Raw genomic sequence first — 19338 nt, forward strand, 5'->3', positions numbered from 1 at the left:
ATAAAATGCTTACATCACCTCAGTAGTCTAACGGAAATAAATCTTACAACTTCAAAGAATGTAAAAGCTTGATAAGATTGATAATACATTTATCGTCAACGAAATAGTTGCAAAAACAGATGCACTAATGGGAAGGTCAGTGAATTTTGAAAAAACATGGTAGGTGTTTTTTGCATGTAATGATGTCCTGTGATAATCCAGCCCATGCAGCTTAAATATTTACAGAGTTCCTGCAATTGTGCAGTAGAGGTGGAGTGATGATAGCATGTCTAATAGCATCCCGCACATTTTCAATCAAGGATAGGTCTAATAATGCAACTGGCCACTGCCAGTTGGTGATTAATTCCTTCTGGGTACAACTGTTTTGTTGACAATGAGTGTATTAGATGAGTTATTGCTGTTGTGATTTAATGCTGCTGTTAAATTAAATAATAAACTATTATATTCAGCTTGAATAGTGAGCACAACTCAAGCTCTTATCAGATCTGTAGAAATGTGTGGGTTGGAATCCTGTAATAGGAATCAATGCATTAATCAACAATCAAATTACTCACTCAAGATTAGAGTACTGTGTGTCCTTCAACTGCTGCTTCTATTGCAGCAACTGGATAATCCCTTCTTTACCACCCAGTGCTGAGAGCAAATGCACTATATAGACAGTATCTTACTACACCTCTGGTGCAATGGAACTGGATTAGTTTTAAGAGCAAAGGTAAGACATTGGGTTTCATTTGATATAAATGAATCAGGACTGATTTATTGTATATTGTTGATTTATGTTCCTGGTTTATTGCTACTTCTTCTGGTGTGTCCTGTGGGGCATGACATTTCTAAACTTCTCTATCTTCCTGGGCTACAATCCCCCTCAGGCCGTAGTCATTTTATGGCCCTGATTGGTTGTAAGATTGTCCAGCCGTGGTGCTGTTGTTAACTCTTTTAAACCGAGGCCTGCTGTTTGCTCAGTCGCTGATGTTTTCTCTACTGCATTCCATTCACAGTAGTTTTCTGCAAAGTGGATTTTACAGGGCACTCAGACTTTTTTTAAGTGTGGTTCAAGAGATTCACTGGATTGGAACTGGAAGCAGTGAGCAATGGTGAATGATTTTGCAGGATGTTGAAGTAAGATTTAGTAGTTATAATAAACCCATAAGTGTTTGCATGTCTGAGTCTGTTGACTGTGTGCCGATTCATGTTTGATGATGATGTTACAGAGTGTTCCAGTTAAAGGTATTCAATCATTTCCTTACACCCTATGCTCAGTGTAGAAGGGCTGTGTTCAGACTGCAGGCAAATCAGCTGTATTTCTGTAATCAGATCTGTGACTGTCTGCTCTGTTATTTACAAGTGATCAGATCAGATTTGCATGGTCACACCACAAATGTATCTGCAGGGGTTGTTGTGGTTTGGATCTAACTTGCAAAAATCAGATTTCATGTGGTTTCTGACAGTTTAGACAATTAAAAATACACTTGGATACAATCTAGATATGCCAAAAATGTGAGATTTGAGCTGACAGTTTAAACATCGGCAATTGTTCATAGTCTCTGTCGATTGTGTTTTTTTCTGAGGTCTTCAGAAATTAATTATCTCCTTCTTGATGGGACAACCTGTGTGTGTGTTCACTCTGATTAAAACACCTAAAGATTTTGATTGGACCAGTTTAGCCAAAATCAAGGCTGGCCATTAACAGAACAACTTACTCTGGTTACTTATCACTGATCCTAATTCCCTCCTCAGTATCAGTGATTGCTCAGTGTTTAGAAAACAGTTGGATACTGCTTAGGAACCCTATGTTATGGTCTGGTTTTGTCTCTGTCTATCCTCTAAGGTTAGCTACAGTCTTCACTTTCTGACACATTTTTTGGTCCAAATGAAGTCCTTTAAAATTAAAAAAACAAAAAACAAAACTAAAATAAAGCAGAGAAACATCCTATTTAAAGTAGGTCTTATCTTGAATGCATGGTATGAAACTTTCCTTTTACAAAGCAGGTTCTTTCAGCTATTAAACAGTTTAAAGGTGCAGTACAGGTGAGGCTAACAGCTAAGAAAATGTATTTCTATCTACAGTTCAAGCTTCTTTGTGTAATTGCTGGTCATTGCTGACCTATTGATCATTCTGGGTCATCTTTGTTATTATATTTTATTACCTGAAGGTGTGCTCTAATGTGGTAATGTGATTGCTGTCAAGCATAGCTAGAAAGTATTTATAAGCCATTATAAGCCGTCGGCATAAACAAAGCGTTTACTAGAACAGTCACTATACCCCTGAGATTCTCTACTAGATGTTTGGCAGCAGGAGTTACACTGTTATCAATAGTTATTTTAACATTCAAATCCAAAAACAAAGGAAGTAGATCTCCACTGAAAAGGATGTGAGGATAGCATTCAGTGGATAGCCAAGGGACAGGAATACATAGGGGTAGGCCTGAGCTCACAGGGGATTTACTGTAGCTCACAGTGAGAGTAAATGTGAGGTGTGCTGAATACAAATCACCACATTTAACAGCAGAGGGAGTAAATCTAGTTACATTCAGCGTAACACATGTCAGAGTCGCTGCTTGATTGACATTTCATTTATGTAGCTCATTCTTTACAATGAGAGGCCAAACAGGCATGCTCCTATGTGTTGGGCATTATCCAAGAGAAATCAATTATTACCCCATAGAATGGTTTAAAATGCCCCATTAATAAAAAAAAGTCCTCGGCTTCATAACTCATATTTGACAGTACTTAAGCACAGTCGCATGTTTAAACTCAAATTAGTCTCAGTTCAATAATCAAAATGATTAATTATTCTGTATTTTTGAAGTGATATTTTCTAATCATTTGACTTTGTCCATAATTTACTTGAATTTTCAGTCTCATACTTGAAAGCCTGCTTTATTGCCTTTGATTTGTCTATATTCTTCAAGTTGAAAGATGCGCGTGTGTGTGCGGGTATTGCACTTGCTTTCATGTCAGCCTGTAGTCTACTTCTAAGCCTCAGTGCTAAGACCTGTATGAAGACTTTCTAAATATAGTGAAAATTTCGCAATCTCTGTTTTGCAATAAGTGAAACAAAAGACGCCATTGAAACGTCTCAACAATTACACAATAGTGCCAAACAAACATTTTTAAAACTATTGCATTATGACACAATTATTCTGCATCAGAGCATCAATTAGGGAGAATTTGTGTTGCAAAAGTGAAGCAAAAGTGGTGGCACTAGGTTATTGATGAAGGGGTAGTGGGTTTAATATCTGGGCTCAGCAAGCTGCCACCGCTGGCTTTCTGAGCAAGAGCTTTATCGCTCCCTGGGATTATGTCAACAGTCTGTAGAGCCCAGACCAGAAGACGTGGAAAGAATGCTAAACTACGCATGTGGAACAAGTTCTTCGACTCTTGCACACGGATGAAAGATACAAATTTTAAAAAACGTGACTGAAAAGGCCATTGTGGCTGATCAATGACTAACTTGCCAGATTTTTTTTTTTTGTCCAGCTACACTCATACTGTGAGGGTTCTAAATGTACTGTTTGTTCCTAATATATCGTAGAGCTATTTATAGCATGTAGTTTATACTTCAAGTGGAGTTCATTGTCACAGATCTTTGTAGAATCAGTGCTTTTATTGTGTAATTGTTGCCTAGCCATCACAATTACTTTATTGTTGCTTAACTTCTCTATTGCTGCAATGGGTCCACGGGGTACTCTGATTTCCAACCGATGGCTACCTGGATTGGCTCAGGGTCGCGGGGGAGCCAAAGCCAATCCAGGCAGCCATTCGAATGAATTAAGTGGGTTTGGCGATTAATTCGTTAATTATTTAATGAATCTATATAGCCCTATCTGGACAGGATTTGTTTTTCAGGGGGTCCTGAGGTAATTTTCTCCTTAATGGGAGTTCCATTGTGATTTTATTCCCGTCCGGAACGACTATGTATGTGTTTTTCTCCGATAAAATTACAGGCTGAATTACCTACTGTTTTTCGCTGAACTCCGTAGTTGTCCGGTAATTTTAGTCCCACCCGGATGCACATCTCTGAGTTTCGTCACCTCATGTTTGATAAAAAAAAAGATATTGGTCCACTGCTATGCACTGTATTACACTTTTGGCACCTGCTTCCATGGAGATCCACTTAAACACAAAAGCAAGTGGTAATGAAGGAGCTACTGAACGCAATGTCAAGTGACAGAGAAAGCCAAAAAACTCACTGGTCCTCCTGTTTTTTCAATTAAAGTCCGAGTGCAAGAGTTTGATCACTAAGTAGAAGTGTGAAATATTTTTCATAGATGTCCCTCTGAGAAACTAATCCCGTATAAAATATGTAAAAAAGAGCAGGGTCAAGAGATTCTTAAGGGCTGCAGAGAGGCAGACATGGTGTCGGAGATAATGTGAGCTATCTTTTTCTCTCTTTCTCCTCATGTGTCTATACATGTGTGAAACATGACCTTTGGTGCCAGTATAAACAAATCAATGGACACTTTCCAGTCAGTTACCATCAGTGTGGATCTTGTTGTGGTTAGCAGCACTGCCTGTGTTCTGTGGTTTTAGTAGTTTCTTAGTTCCTTTTTGCTTTTATAATCATCTGTCAAAGCTGTGCTGATCTAAAAGCAGCAGTAAGCATTTCAGTAGAAGTGGCAGTTTAAGAGTCTGCTTTCTTGCTGGTGGTACGCTGATGTCAGAAGTGGGATATATCCACTGAGTTGGTAGAACTGAAGTAGAGCATCCACAAACTTGAAGTACCACCCACCCTTATAACAACACTTCTCTACATGGAATAGACAAGATGTGAGTGTGCCTTTGCACATCTGTGTCAACAGTGAGTACTACTTAAAACTAGCTGAATGCATTTATTATAAGGAGTGGTAAGAAACATTTGGATATGTAGTGTAGTTGGCAGACAAAATTGCCTAAGTGCACAATTACTCTTAGTTCCAAAATGAGAACAATCATTCATGATTCTATAAATAGTTAAAAGGACTGAAGTTCCTAAAATGTTTCACACATTGTTCTTTTTTGTAAACACAGTTCATGTCACTAGTGGTCAAACTGTGAAAAAACAAAGGAGTGGTGTATTAAATTACAGGTTTGTTATAAAATGTCGCCGTACTTCCTATTTATGGCAGCATTTTCAGATAAAACAGTCTAAAAACTGTAATTGTACTCCTCGTATATGCTTATATATCAGACTACATACTGTATGGAACTAAATGAATAGAATGGATTAAAGGATAACTATAAATATATGACATTATACCAGTCATTCAAATAGAATGGATAAAGGTGGCAGCTTTTTAAAGGAAATCATTTTGATTGCATTTTTGGAGACAGAATGCTTTCTAAACCACTGCATATCAATCATAATATACATTGTATATTAAATAAGTTATAGTGATATGTACTTCCTGTTAAACATAATAAGAAACTCACTATTAAACTATAAAACTTAATGAAAACCTAATTCATTTGCTCAGAATCTGACCACATTGTGCATTGCTTTTAATTAATAGGTTTATTTCAGCCATAGCCATTGCTAAATGTGGTGAGACAGGAACCGACAGGAAATGGCTTTGGTGAGATATAGGTGTCACCTTTCACTTGTCAAATTTACAATTTATTGTTATTGGCATTAAATCATTGACAATGGAGCTAGAAGAAAGACACATAGTCATTCTGTATAAAGTCTACTCATAACAAACCAGCCTCTTGCCATTTTTAAATATCACAAAGTCGCTATTTCAATTTTTTGATTTTTTTTAATTATCAAATAAATCACTTACAACAAATGTATGTGTTTGTTTGAATCCCTCTGATCTTAAGAGTTGAAGTCTTAAACTTCTCCTTTCCATCTGGCTGTCTGATAAGCAAAATAGTTTTGCTATATGTAAAATTTAATAGAGCTGAAATAATGGTCAGTGGCTTTTTTGGGGATGGGGGTTGGCTGATTATTTTACTTCTAGTCAAATGATAACAGAAAATAATACTTTCTAGGGAGCTATACTGTTACATTAGTGGCAATGGCTTAGGAAGTTTCTATTTTGTTTCAGCTTTGGGTTAAGTCGACTCATTGAGTGAATGAGTGACTCAATGATTCAAATATTGTTTTCACAAATCACAGAAGAAACACTGAAGGAGAGATTAATATTGTTTTCCACGTTAGTCTGTGGGAGGCGCCGGTAAACAAGGTAAGACGGATAAACACTTCAGAAATGAGTAGCGTTTTCTGACATTTTTGATTAAAAAGATAAAATATTTGTATTTTACGGTGCCCCCTCTATGAATCGGGGTGAATGGAGCTAAAATCTAATATATATATATATATATATATATATATATATATATATATATATATATATATATATATATATATATATAAACTACTTGTTCTGAATGTTTATTTACTTTTAGAAAGTATATTAATGTATTTTACTAAAAAAAAAATAAGAAAACATGCCTGTATATTTCAGTTTATCTGCACTATTTATTAGCACTATTACTACTGTGCGCTGGGTGGTTGGCGAGCTGATCCTGGAAATACAGGTAGAGCCTGTCTAAAAGGCATATAACTGGAGTTCAAAATGATAAAAAATGATGTCTGCAGTACTGAAACATTTGACATAGTTTTGTGTTGAGGACATAAGTACATATTTTATTATAAAACTAATCAGACATTTATGACCTCTTATTTTATGTTTATTTCATATGAACCGGTTCATGTTTGACTTATTGCAAGTGCGTTTTCTCCTCTAAAGAGATTCTCTGGCGTGGCATCGCTCTCCTGCGTTTGGTTTAGGTGTGTTCTCCTGACAAAATGTGTTTCTGGAGAGCAGCCAGGTGAGTCGGCGATTTTCCACGATGACAAATCGTGTAATAAAGAAACTCAAAACTCCGCCGGCCCAGTGGGGTGCTAGTCGCTTAACTTTAACCTTCTGTCTTCCTCTCCCCTGTAGCGTCTCTCTGGAGTGAGGGCTGCTCAATCAGTCCTGATTCAGAGCAGCTGGGACCGGCAGCGGCTGCGAGTCACGGCGTGGGGCGGACCCACAGCCCTCCCGCCTCCGCACATCACAGTATGTATAATCGCGATTACTCATTTTGAAAATCGCATTAAAAACCGCATTAAAACTGGGCAGGTCTTGGTTCCTTCCTCTTAAAGGAGTTTTTCCTTGCCACTGTGTCACCACAATAATTGGCATTTCTGTGGTGCTGCTCATAAGAGGCGTGGACCTGTTTTTCTCTGTAAGGCTGCTTTGTGACAACTTTTGTTGTAAAAAGCGCTATATAAATAAAATTGAATGGAATAAAACTTTTCCTTTTTTACTGCAATTTAAAAAAAAAACAGGACCAGTAAGTTTTTTGGCTTTTTCGGTCACGTAAGATTGCGTTTAGTGGCTCTTCCATATCCACTTGCCGTTGTGTTTATGTGGCTCTCTGTGGAAACGCGCGCCCAAAAGGTAATTACAGCGTGGCAGTGAACAAATAGCTATTTTATTAAATGTGAGGTGACTAATCCAAGAGACGGGACTAAAATTACCGGAGGACGACAGGCAATTCTGCCTGTAGTTTTCCCAGATAACGTCTAAGAAAAACACGTTCATGGTTGTTCCGGACCCCATAAAAGAGAAAATGACCCCAGGACCCCCTGAGAAAATAATCCCGTCCGGATAGGGCTTTGTACTACCGTGGGGGTTGAGTTGAATCAGTGGTAATCAGTGCAGAGCTGCTGCTGTTGTTGTTGTTTGCCTGTAATAAAGTAACTCCACCCAGATCATACAGAGCTGCTGCTGCTGCTGTTCTCATCAGGCGTGAACGTGGGAAGAACTCCAGGTGAGGATTCAAAACTGCGCCCAAACTGCGCAGACGCACACGGCGCTCGCCTAAGCAAAAAGCTGATTTTGGCACTGCCATTCTTGGTGGAGGCGCTGACGTTCCTCAGCGCTCACACATTCCAAAATAATACTCCGCGGAGAAAACAGAGAGACAGCATGAGAGAGGGGACCAGTCACAGCGCTGCTCTCACAGCCGGACCTCAGCGCGGACCCAGCCCGGTTAACATGGATAAAAACACAGATAAACTGTTAAAAGTTTATTAAAAGGACTGTTAAAAAGTCTACGCCTGATTCACAAGTGAGTATGTTTGTGTTTTTAACTTGTTTATGTAAGCTTTATTTTATCTCTGTATTCTTCCATTCAGCTGATATGGAAATTTACTCTGTTATTGTGGAATGTCTGTTAAAGCCAAAGCTCAGATAAAAAAAAGAAAAACAGTGAATAATGTCTTTTCCTATGTTTTCTGAATGTATTCATGCTGGTGCTCATTAATAAACTGACTAAAATGTTTTAAACTAACCAAAATATTCCCAGTTCTAGCCAGGGCAGTTTTAAAACGTTTAGGGACCCCAAGCTAAATTAACCCCACCACATACCATTACAATTGTGTAGTAACTATAATATATACTTCAAACATGTGCACACGAACTTTTGATTATATTTTTTCTGACATTTATAAAGATTTATATTCATGTTTGTACACAGACTTAACCCTCCTGTTATGTTCCGGGTCAATTTGATCCGTTCTAAAGTTTGAAGATCTGGGAAAAATAGTTTTTAAAAATAGTATTTTTTCAGTATTAAACTTTTTCTGTTTTCCTTAATTAGTGTAATCAACATATAATATGAAAATGGTTTATCTCATATATTTGCAACTGCCCCCTGCAAAAACAAAAACTTAAACAACAATGCAATGTTATGTTTCAACGTTATGTAAACTATTGTTTTATATGTAGGTATTTCAAAAGTAATAAAGTAGTCAATGATTAAAAAAGTTTGAACATGTTTTTTTTTTTTATGAAAAATGAGTGAAATTTCCTAATTTAACCACTTCCTGTTAGAGGTCAGGAACGCCATTACACTAAATATTGATAGAATAATTAGCAATGGAGTTAGTAAAAAAAATATTTATATTGTTTGTAACTTTTTTGGGGTTTCAGACATCTTTTGGATAATTAAACATGCACCAGGTCAAAATAACCTGGGTACACCATTGCTGTTCCTGACAAATGAACATAATAGGAGGGTCATTCTGCTGTATGCGTATGTTAAGCTATAAAGAAATTGTAGAATTTAACAAATGCACCTAATGCTCATTGTCACTTATTCTCTTAAGATTAAGGCAAAATTTGAGTTCAGACAGAGCGCAGGTACAAATATCATATACAACTTAGTACTATAAACTCAGTAACTAGTGGGAGGGGCCCCCTTGAGGGGGATTCTGATAACAGTGTTTTTGTACTTTCCTGCATTGACCATCACAGAATGTAAATGACACACAGTTAGTCATTGAATTCAATTCATAAACAATCATTGTCTGGGGGCCCAGGCCAGCTCGGGGCCCCAGGCAATTGCTTGGTTTGCCTGTCTTGTTGCAACAGGCCTGGTCCCCGCCAATGTTATCTAAGAATGAAATGTTGAGCTAGGTGGGTTCTAGTAAGGCATGGGCTCTGAGTGGGATTACTGGGACCCAGCTGGGCTCCCCAAATGGGTCTGGATGATATGTTTTGAATTGTAATATTAAACAAAAACAAAGAATTTTTGAAATGCAGAATTAATCACTAGATATTTTTTGTAAAGACAACATACTGAATGTGTAAAAATATGTGGGACATCATATTAGTGATGCTTTCCTAAAGTATGCTGTCAAAAAACAGCAAATATTTAACTGTCCAGGTAGTTATGGGTGAGTTTGTATGATGTGTAAAAACAAACAACTTAGTAAAGCTTTAAGGCATAATCTTGTATCCTTTCTTTAGTGCCAGAGAGGATTTCCTCAAAGGCTGGAAGCTTTTGAACAGTTTAAAGGGATCCTGAGCTGTGATCTCAGACTTAAACTGTCAGTCATGTTACTCTGTTATACTCGTTATTATGCCTTGAGTTTTGTGAGGTTCCTGAAAAGTGGTTTGAATACAAACCTATGAAGAGGGTGGAAAGCTCCAAAATGCTTAAACTATACAAGCACTGCACAATGTATTAGAAATTGATGTCAGTGTGTCTTGTTGACAAAGCATGGACAATACTTTTTAGGTAGTGTAAGTTAGCAGTGGCCTTCCTGTTAAACTCACAATCACTGCATTGTTAACCTTATCTCTTTTTTTATGAGTTTTTTTTTTAACAAAGAGTCTTTTCAGGCATTCCTTACATATTTGTCATTCAAAGCTAACACTTGTTATAAAAAAGGAGGGTATTTTACTCACTCTAAGCTGTAACTGTATTCATAACAGGTCATATTGATAATTTCCCACTGCCAAAGCATGATTTCCGAGAATAAGTTGGTTAATGGGCAACCAGTTCCAGTCACACACTTACACACTTAAAGTTTCTGGTTCCTTAATAGTTCAGTGGGCACCACAGTTTCTGGTTGAATGTGCTGTTTGTGAAAGACATGTGAGGAGGAAAGCTGTGTAAAAAATGTGAAAAAAATATTTGGTAGCTGAGCTTGAATACATGTAACTGTAGAGCTTTAAATAATAACCAAAGATTCAAGTTTTTTTTTATTTCACAGTGTAGTGATGAACAAATCTGAGTCATGGCCTAATGGCCTAATGGCCTAAAACTACACAGAAACACTGACAACTAAAAATGTGCTGGGTTGCAGTTTCATTATATTATATATTATACATCACAGACTCTTATTGGTCTAACAGTCCTCATAAAAAAGCTCTGTGTTGCACCAGTGACTTGTACTTGCAAAAGGTTTCACATACTTGTTAGTCACTAAAAAGTATGTCTATATTGTTTAATTACACAGTTTCCCATCAATCCTGAGTCAGATATTAAGACAATATTTAGACAGAAATGACAAACAGAAAGTGTAAAATACTGTTCAAACTTTAAAAACATCCGTTTTCCTTCCAGTCATTCTCTGGCAAATGCCATTTACCTGGAAGGCTTCCATATTGAATTACTTAATGTATCTGTGACTTAGAATATTAACTGGCTGCACACACGTGAGGGGAAAAGATAAGAGGGGCTCAAGTCAAACAGAGCCCTTCCAGACCAGGAATTGAAAAGTAATTAGGAGAGGATGTGTAGGAGGAAAGAACAAGTCTAAACATTTCTCTGCTACACCTGGTGTTCAGTCAGCTTTAAAAGTTTGTTTGTTCATTTGGCAATAAAAGTAGTCATAAAGCTCATGTGCTGCTGAGGAGAGAGCGAGTAGTCCTTCGTTTGTAAACACGGCTGCATGGTTTTCTTCGATCAGGACTGAAACACAGTGTAAAGTCAGTAAAAAAGGCTGATTCTTGAAGCTTTCACAAAATGAAGCTGCAAGTATCTTTTGCAAGATAAGAGCTAAGGAGAATTCTCTGTAATTTCTTAAAAGGTTTTTTTTCCCAGTTAAGACAAAGTCATCATCTTATGATTATTCAGGAATAGATTTTTGGGCTAGAGTTTTGGAGTGCAATAAATAGAGCCAGGTAACCTAGAAGAGATGAAAGTTCAAAAAGAGGAGACGAGGTGTTGGAGGAGTGCAAAGATTTGATGTAGGACATGTGAGCAAGGTACATTTAATTTATTGGACGCTAGATAGGGAGTAAGGGCTCAAGGCATGTTCCTCTTCCCAAACCTTTGTTATTTCATAACACCAGTAACCAGGGAGGGCCAGTATCCAGCACAGTTTTGTGATTTTACTCCTTATCAATTCTGATTATCTGTTAACTGGCACGTTTAATAGGTGTGGTCTAAGCAGGAAAATTACTGAACTTCGCTGAAGATCAGACCTCTGGAACAAAAAATTCAGATCCCTTTTAAAAAAAACTGCAACTGAGCCTTTTTAAAACTAAGACATTTGCCTTGTCTTGGCATAATTTGCTGATATTAAATTAAAAAGTAAATAAAAAAGTAAAGTTGATAGTTGAACTATTGGCCATTATTTTCCAGTCTTTTTATGAGGGTAATTTATGCTGTCTAATCTCTAGCAGCTGTAAGATGTTTGTAGATTCTTTTTGATGTCCCAGGATTATGAAATGCTCAGAAAGCCAGAGAGGTGTTCTCGTGACAGAAATGATGAATTGTGTCAGTTGTTGGTGCGTACAATGATGAAACATTTCCCTGAGAAGTGCAATCAATCAAATCTGTGAAAAGACAACACATGATGTAAAATATCAAGTTGACAAAGAGAATATGTACAAAAATGACTGTGTGATGAACCCAGTATTTATTATTTATATTTATGCAATGATTAGAAAAGTACTTTCCTTTTTTTATTTCTTTTTATGTATTTCTATTCACCCTGTCATTTAGACATTAATTACCAATGATACGACATGAAGACAGTTCACAGCAATGTTGTACAAATGAACTGAATAAAACATATTGCTTGACATCATTTTTTTTTATTTACAGCTGGTGTCCTAACAGGAGTAAATAACCTGTAACTGGATACAAACAACCCAGGTAACCACTCATACTGTTGTATTTATCTCTTCACAGATCCAAATACCTGATGTGAGAATGTTTACTTTCCTCAGCCTTGTGTTTGGCTTCCAAGCCACTCTTCTCCTCTTACCGGACAGAAGTGAACAGTCCTGTCTGATATCTGCTGACCAGCGTGCAGCTAACTGCCAAGGCTTTCGACTGCAGCGTGTCCCAGTAGAGGACCTGCCTCCCTCTCTGGAGGTGCTAGATCTTTCCTATAACATGCTTCAAATCATTCAAAACCCTGACTTTGCTGGACTGCCTCTCCTACGTGTCCTCTCACTTCAATTCAACAATATTTCTCTGATTGAGGATGAAGCCTTTCGGGATAATCCACTACTGGAGGTTGTGAATATCTTCAACAACTCACTGACAACCATCCCCTCAAAAGCTCTTGCGCCACTCAGCAGGCTACAAAATTTAGACATGTCAAATAATCTCTACACTGAGGCAACTCTGGATGATACGGTTTTGAATTTCAAGAATCTCAAAGTACTATCCATGGGTGGTCCATATGTTAGTATTCTGAAAACTGGAGATCTTAATGCTCTGCAAAATGTATCTCTGGAGAAGTTTGCCATTAAAACTGGCTCCAGTCTGAATGTTTATGAACCAGGATATCTGAAGAATATACAGACAAAAAATATGTGGCTGGACGTGGCCATAGACAACAGATCATCTGCACTTCCCTTGATATTAAAAGACCTTGCAAACAAAACATTCAGTGTTCTCCGTTTTCGTAATCTCTTTGAGTTTAAATATTACACTGATAAAGAGGATATTTTCGATGGCTTGAAGTTTATTAACTGCCAGCAGCTCATCTTTTATCGCGGTAAATTCAACGAGGAGCTTCTGAGAATGGCCCTTGTTAATTTACAAAAAAGTTCAATTAAATTTCTTGGATTATTGTTTATTGATTTTGCCCGGTCACAGACATTTGTGCACACCGATCAGGCATCCAGTGTGACAAATCTACAGTTGGAAATGCTAGTTCTCTCGTAAGTATCATAACTGTGCCCATTTCATGAATATTATTTCTAGTTATTCTTTATATTGTATTATCATAGCACTTTGTCACAATTTTCTTTTCCAACTTCTTTTCCAATTTTATCTTTTCTGATGTAACAGGGACATCAGCAACCCAGACATTCTCCGATTTGACTGGCGTTTTACATGGCTCAACAAGATCCGCCACCTGCGCGTACACAACGTCAACTTCAACAGTGTGCCATGTGACGCCTGGGAAGAGATGAATGGGGTTGAAATCTTGGATGTTTCCAAAAACCAGTTGAAGGACAGATTTCTCTTCAACCAGCAATGTGACTACCGGGAAACAATGCCCTCACTTCACACATTTAACCTCAGCACTAATCAGCTGACCAGCCTCAGTTCTTTCGCTTCTCTTGCTGGGGAGTTTAAACACCTGCAAACAATTGATATCAGTTACAATAAGCTAGGATCTGAAGGGAACAATGTGTGCTCATGGAAGCAGAACATCACTACTGTCATTGCTCACCATAACATATTTGTTATTGACAGCTTCAAGTGTCTCCCTACCACCGTATTGTACCTTGACCTCTCATACTGCAATCTGGACCAGTTAGACATGCATTATTTTGAAAAGGCCGCTGGTCTGAAGGAGATTTACCTCAGTGGTAACAAAATCAAATTTATTCCCTCTGGTTGGAGAAGCCCTAATTTGAACTCACTAGCTTTAGATGGAAACTCATTTGGGATCATCAGTATGAACTCTTTTAAGGGAATGCCTAGCTTGGAGCAATTGAGGGCAGGTAACAACCCGTACCACTGTACCTGTGATCTCCACACCTTCATACAAGAGACCACCGTCAAGGGTAAAGTCCAAATCACAGACTGGCCAGAAAACTACAGGTGTTACTACCCAGCAGACCTGCTTAATACAATGGTATCTAAGTATTTCCCTGGACATGTGGCCTGTGATATCAGACTCGTTATCGTTATCTCTGTGGTCACCACTGCAGTTTTTGTGCTGGCTATCATGCTGATGTGCTATTTGTTTAATATTCCCTGGTATGCTAAAGCTACGTACCAAATCATCAGAGCCAAGTATAGAGCTCATAAAGACGGAGCTGGGATGTCTGCAGAATACACCTTTCACGCCTTCATCTCATATAGCCACTCAGATGCTGACTGGGTACGGGACAAGCTGCTGCCCTGTCTGGAAAACTGCAAACCTTCTTATCGTATTTGCATCCACGAAAGAGATTTCATGCCTGGAAAATGGATCATAGACAACATAATTGATAACATTGAAAATAGTCATAAGGTATGTTTTAAATAAAAAGAAATCAGATTTTTTGATTATGAAATGTTAAAATTATAAGGATTAAATGAAAGCCTTGAAAGCCTTATAATTACATTCCTATTTCAACTGTTACAGATTTTTAGATGTTTAGTTTCGGAATGTTTCTAGTCAGCTTGTTAGTTCACGTGTACTTTGCATGCCAATCTTGTTCTTTTGCAACCCAGCCTCACATCCTGTTTTTTTTTATTTTAAGGTTATCTTTGTGCTGTCACGACACTTTGTCAACAGCGAGTGGTGCAACTACGAACTCTACTTTGCCCAGCAACGAGCTATTGGCAAGAACTTAAGGGACGTCATCCTGGTGGTAAAGGAGCCTATTGATCCCAAATCACTGCCCAGCAAGTACTGTAAACTCAAAAAAATGCTGAATACAAAGACATATCTGGAGTGGCCTGAACAGCCCAAACAGCAAGCGTTCTTTTGGGCGCAGCTGAGGAGTGTCATGGGAAAACCCAATCTCCTAAAACAGAACTCTGTCATTGAGAACAGACGTGTCTCCAAGCTGAGCAGAGCGTCCGTGATTGAGCTGCCAGAGGAGAACCCGAGGCCTGCAGATGGTGAACCTAAAATGGATCCAGATCCCGAAGCAGAGGTCAAACCTCAGATCACAGCAGGGACTGAAGAACTTCCAGAGAGAAATACAGAGAACTGCAGTCTCAGGATGCCACTGGAACAGTTAGCCTGAGCCTAAGGGAATAGAGTTATATTTATTATACTGATAATGTACCACAGTATAGAGCAAACTCCAGCTCTAAGCAGCAGCTTTGAGTCCAGAGTCTTCTTAAATGCTGAGATGAAGCTACAGCTGGGATGATGTATTGACAAGAGTAAGATCAGACAGTGTTCTACAACAGACCTGTGAGCACAACAGTCAATGTGAAAGAGATGATTAAGATAAGTCATAGAGGTGAAGATAGTGAAGATAAGGATTGGCATTAGACCACGTGTTCATTCTCAATTCCAATATTCCAACCTTAAGTATCTACTGATGCTGGTATCAGATGGATATCATACTTTTCCTTAAATTAATCTGTTAAAAATACATTTGTCTGAATGCACTTTGGTTAACATAGCCATCTAAATAACATCCTGCTTAAACTTAGGCCTAGAATACTGTCATGTAGGCCTAAACACGTATATTTGGGTTCAAGTATTTACATGATAGTGTGGGCCAACAGCATCCAGCAGTCTAGCCTGTGGACATATACTAAAGCTAACCCACAGCACTACTTTTTAAGAGTACGCTATTAGTCATTATTTTGTTTCAGTCTTTCCTTTTACTGGTCAGTTGCGTCAGTAATGTTACACCATTGTGTTATGAAAGTTAGCTAAAATGACTGGACTAAAGGATGACATAAAAAAGGTGTCAATGATGGCCTTCTGGACAGCAGTCAGGTCGGCAGTCTTACCCATGATTGCGGTTTTGAGTAATGAACCAGGCTGGGAGTTTTTAAAAGCCTCAGGAATCTAGTCTATTATCCAAGAGACATCTATCACAAACTGGGCCAAATATGACAGTGTTTCCTGGTTAATGCAATGTTCAACTTCACACCCAACATCATTAGGTCTTCAGAACATGTATGAGCATCTGGTTAAGGGGAGTTCAAATAATCAGCCTAAATAACCTGCAGTACAATATTGCACATTTTACTCTTTTTCTGTCCTGTTGTAGTTATAGTGCTAAAATCAAATTTAATGTTTAAAAAATAAATATTAATTGTTAAATACTTTTTTGGAAAAAAAGGGCGAACCTTATGTATCTTATATGGTCCAGTCTCGCTCTATTTAAAAATATTGAGACACCCCCCCCCTGGTTTAGGCTAATCAAATTTATTCATTTAGTTATTTTTATTGGACCAGTACCAATATTAAGAATCGGATCAGCCCACCCCTATTACTTCACCACAGTGCCTTATTTAATAAAATTGATAATCTCTCTTCTAATCAAAGCATTGCTACTTACTTAAAGCGAGGTAAATGTTTATTTGGGCTGAATCAGCCTGTTTGGTGTGGTTATTGTGGTATTAGTCATCTTAATCAGATGTTCTGCAGTGTATTTACAGAAGTCTGCATTCAATGTTCACTGCAAACAGGTTTAATCCAGCAATTTGTTTCATGGGACATTGTTCAGACAGGCTTTGGATGACACATAATCATCTGGGGCCAGTTGTTCAAAAAATGTAATCCGGATCAAAATTATCCAGATTTGGTAATCAAATTTTTTGCTATCCAGGATCAGGTGATCTGTCTTACTTTTAAGCCAGTTTTTCAAAGCAATATTGGATTGGATCACCTTGATCCAGAAACACAGTTTTCAGGATTACCTAATCCGGATTACCAGCTATGTAAAAACAGATGGAAGAACCAACAGGGGTTGATGACTCCTTTTCTTGCAGTAACAAGATACTGCTTATTGCAAAACAATACGAGCAATTGAGCGTTCTGCAGAGATGCTTTGCATGACTTATAATTATAATATTATATATAATTAACTAATTGCGAGTCGAACCACAGGGAGGATGCAACATAACACTTGCATGTATTGTCCTGCCCAATGTTGCTACCAGATGCAATGTCCCTCTCTGTGATGTTCATGATGCACCTGAGCCTGTTTAAGAACCAGAACAAACTCTGGTGTTCTTTGCAATTGTTCGAAATTATTTTTGACAGCTATATATCTGATGAATGTTTCTTTGACATTAATATACAGTGATGAATGACAGTGACGTAGAAGAAAAAATCAATATATTATTTTTGTTTGTTATTGAAATCTTTTGGGGGGTTTATTTAATGGGGTCAAGATTGTTTTTATTTTTACGTTACTATAGAAAAAGGCTTAATTGGTAGCCAATGTCTACTTTATCACTGTAACGGTTAAACAGGTCAAGTGCAAAATAGAAGTAAATGTATATACACTAAATTGTACAAATGTATTTTTTTTTTACTTTAAAACTTTGATTTTAAAGTTTTACCACATTTACTTCCTGAAATCCCCCTTGAAATCCTACCCCTTGTTGGGATCAGGGTAATCCTGTTTTTTTGGATCAAAGTTATCCAAATCCTACTGAAAAGTTTTGAACAACAGAATCTGAAGGTTTGACCCATTTACAAACTAGGATTGGATTACGTGATCTGATCCGATTTCAGAATGCTTCTTTTCCTTTTGAACAACCCGTTTTTCAGATTTGATCCAATCCGATAACCAATATCCGATCAGATTTCCTTTGAACAACTGGCCCCTGGTAATGATTCACAATTACAGTCAATGTGTGAATGACTGACTGAATTCTTGGAATGAATGAATGAATGGCTGCATACGCAATCGTAAAATCAACTTCAGAATCAATAGCATTATTAAAAACACCATTAAAACTGGCTGAGAAATAATAATCATCAGGGGCCAGTTGTTCAAAAAATGTAATCCGGATCAAAATTATCCAGATTTGGTAATCACATTTTTTGCTATCCAGGATCAGGTGATCTGTCTTACTTTTAAGACAGTTTTTCAAAGCAATATTGGATTGGATCAACCTGATCCAGAAACACAGTTTTCAGGATTACCTAATCCGGATTACCAGCTATGTAAAAAACAGATAGAAGAACCAACAGGGGTTGATGACTCCTTTTCTTGCAGTAACAAGATACTGCTTATTGCAAAACAATACGAGCAATTGAGCGTTCTGCAGAGACGCTTTGCATGACTTAACTATTTGCGAGTCGAACCACAGGGAGCATGCAACATAACACTTGCATGTATTGTCCTGCCCAATGTTGCTACCAGACGCAATGTCCCTCTCTGTGATGTTCATGATGCACCTGAGCCTGTTGAAGAACCAGACCAAACTCTGGAGTTCTTTTCAATTGTTCGAAATAATTTTTGACAGCTTCATATCTGATAAATGTTTCTTTGACATTAATATACAGTGATGAATGACAGTGACGTAGATGAAAAAATGAATATATTATTTTTGTTTGTTATTGAAATCTTTTGGGGGGTTTATTTAATGGGGTCAAGATTGTTTTTATTTTTACGTTACTATAGTAAAAGGCTTAATTGGTAGCCAATGTCTACGTTATCACTGTAACGGTTAAACAGGTCAAGTGCAAAATAGAAATAAAAGTATATACACTAAATTGTACAAATGTATTTTTTTTTTTTACTTTAAAACTTTGATTTTAAAGTTTTACCACATTTACTTCCTGAAATCCCCCTTGAAATCCTACCCCTTGTTGGGATCAGGGTAATCCTGTTTTTTTGGATCAAAGTTATCCAAATCCTACTGAAAAGTTTTGAACAACAGAAACTGAAGGTTTGATCCATTTACAAACTAGGATTGGATTACGTGATCTGATCCGATTTCAGAATGCTTCTTTCCCTTTTGAACAACCCGTTTTCCAGATTTGATCCAATCTGATAACCAAAATCCGATCAGATTACCTCTGAACAACTGGCCCCAGCTGTTAAAAATCTATCCACAGGGATATAAGCATTTAGGACACATCAAAGATATATTAAATAGACTTTGTATCACATTTTAGGACAA

General features: G+C 37.6%; 1 protein-coding gene across 1 annotated transcript; it reads left to right on the top strand.

Annotated features, from left to right (window-relative positions):
* The first annotated feature begins 7334 nt into the window (after window positions 1-7334).
* On the top strand, window positions 7335-17467 carry tlr18 (toll-like receptor 18). The gene is made up of 4 exons (XM_007249755.4): window positions 7335-8106; window positions 12466-13448; window positions 13579-14755; window positions 14988-17467. The coding sequence occupies exons 2-4, from the start codon at window positions 12487-12489 to the stop codon at window positions 15477-15479; spliced, it is 2631 nt and encodes an 876-aa protein (XP_007249817.3). The 5' UTR covers window positions 7335-8106; window positions 12466-12486; the 3' UTR covers window positions 15480-17467.
* The last annotated feature ends 1871 nt before the right edge of the window (window positions 17468-19338 follow it).

Source organism: Astyanax mexicanus, chromosome 6 (genome assembly GCF_023375975.1).
Source record: "Astyanax mexicanus isolate ESR-SI-001 chromosome 6, AstMex3_surface, whole genome shotgun sequence".
NCBI classification, from domain to species: domain Eukaryota; kingdom Metazoa; phylum Chordata; class Actinopteri; order Characiformes; family Acestrorhamphidae; genus Astyanax; species Astyanax mexicanus.

Bases quoted from the DNA above. Each gene is read 5' to 3' on its own strand.
- tlr18 (XM_007249755.4), top strand. From the start codon at position 12,487: ATGTTTACTTTCCTCAGCCTTGTGTTTGGCTTCCAAGCCACTCTTCTC. The intron at 13,449-13,578 runs GTAAGTATCATA...CTGATGTAACAG, and splicing joins TTGGAAATGCTAGTTCTCTC to GGACATCAGCAACCCAGACA. The intron at 14,756-14,987 runs GTATGTTTTAAA...TTTTATTTTAAG, and splicing joins ACATTGAAAATAGTCATAAG to GTTATCTTTGTGCTGTCACG.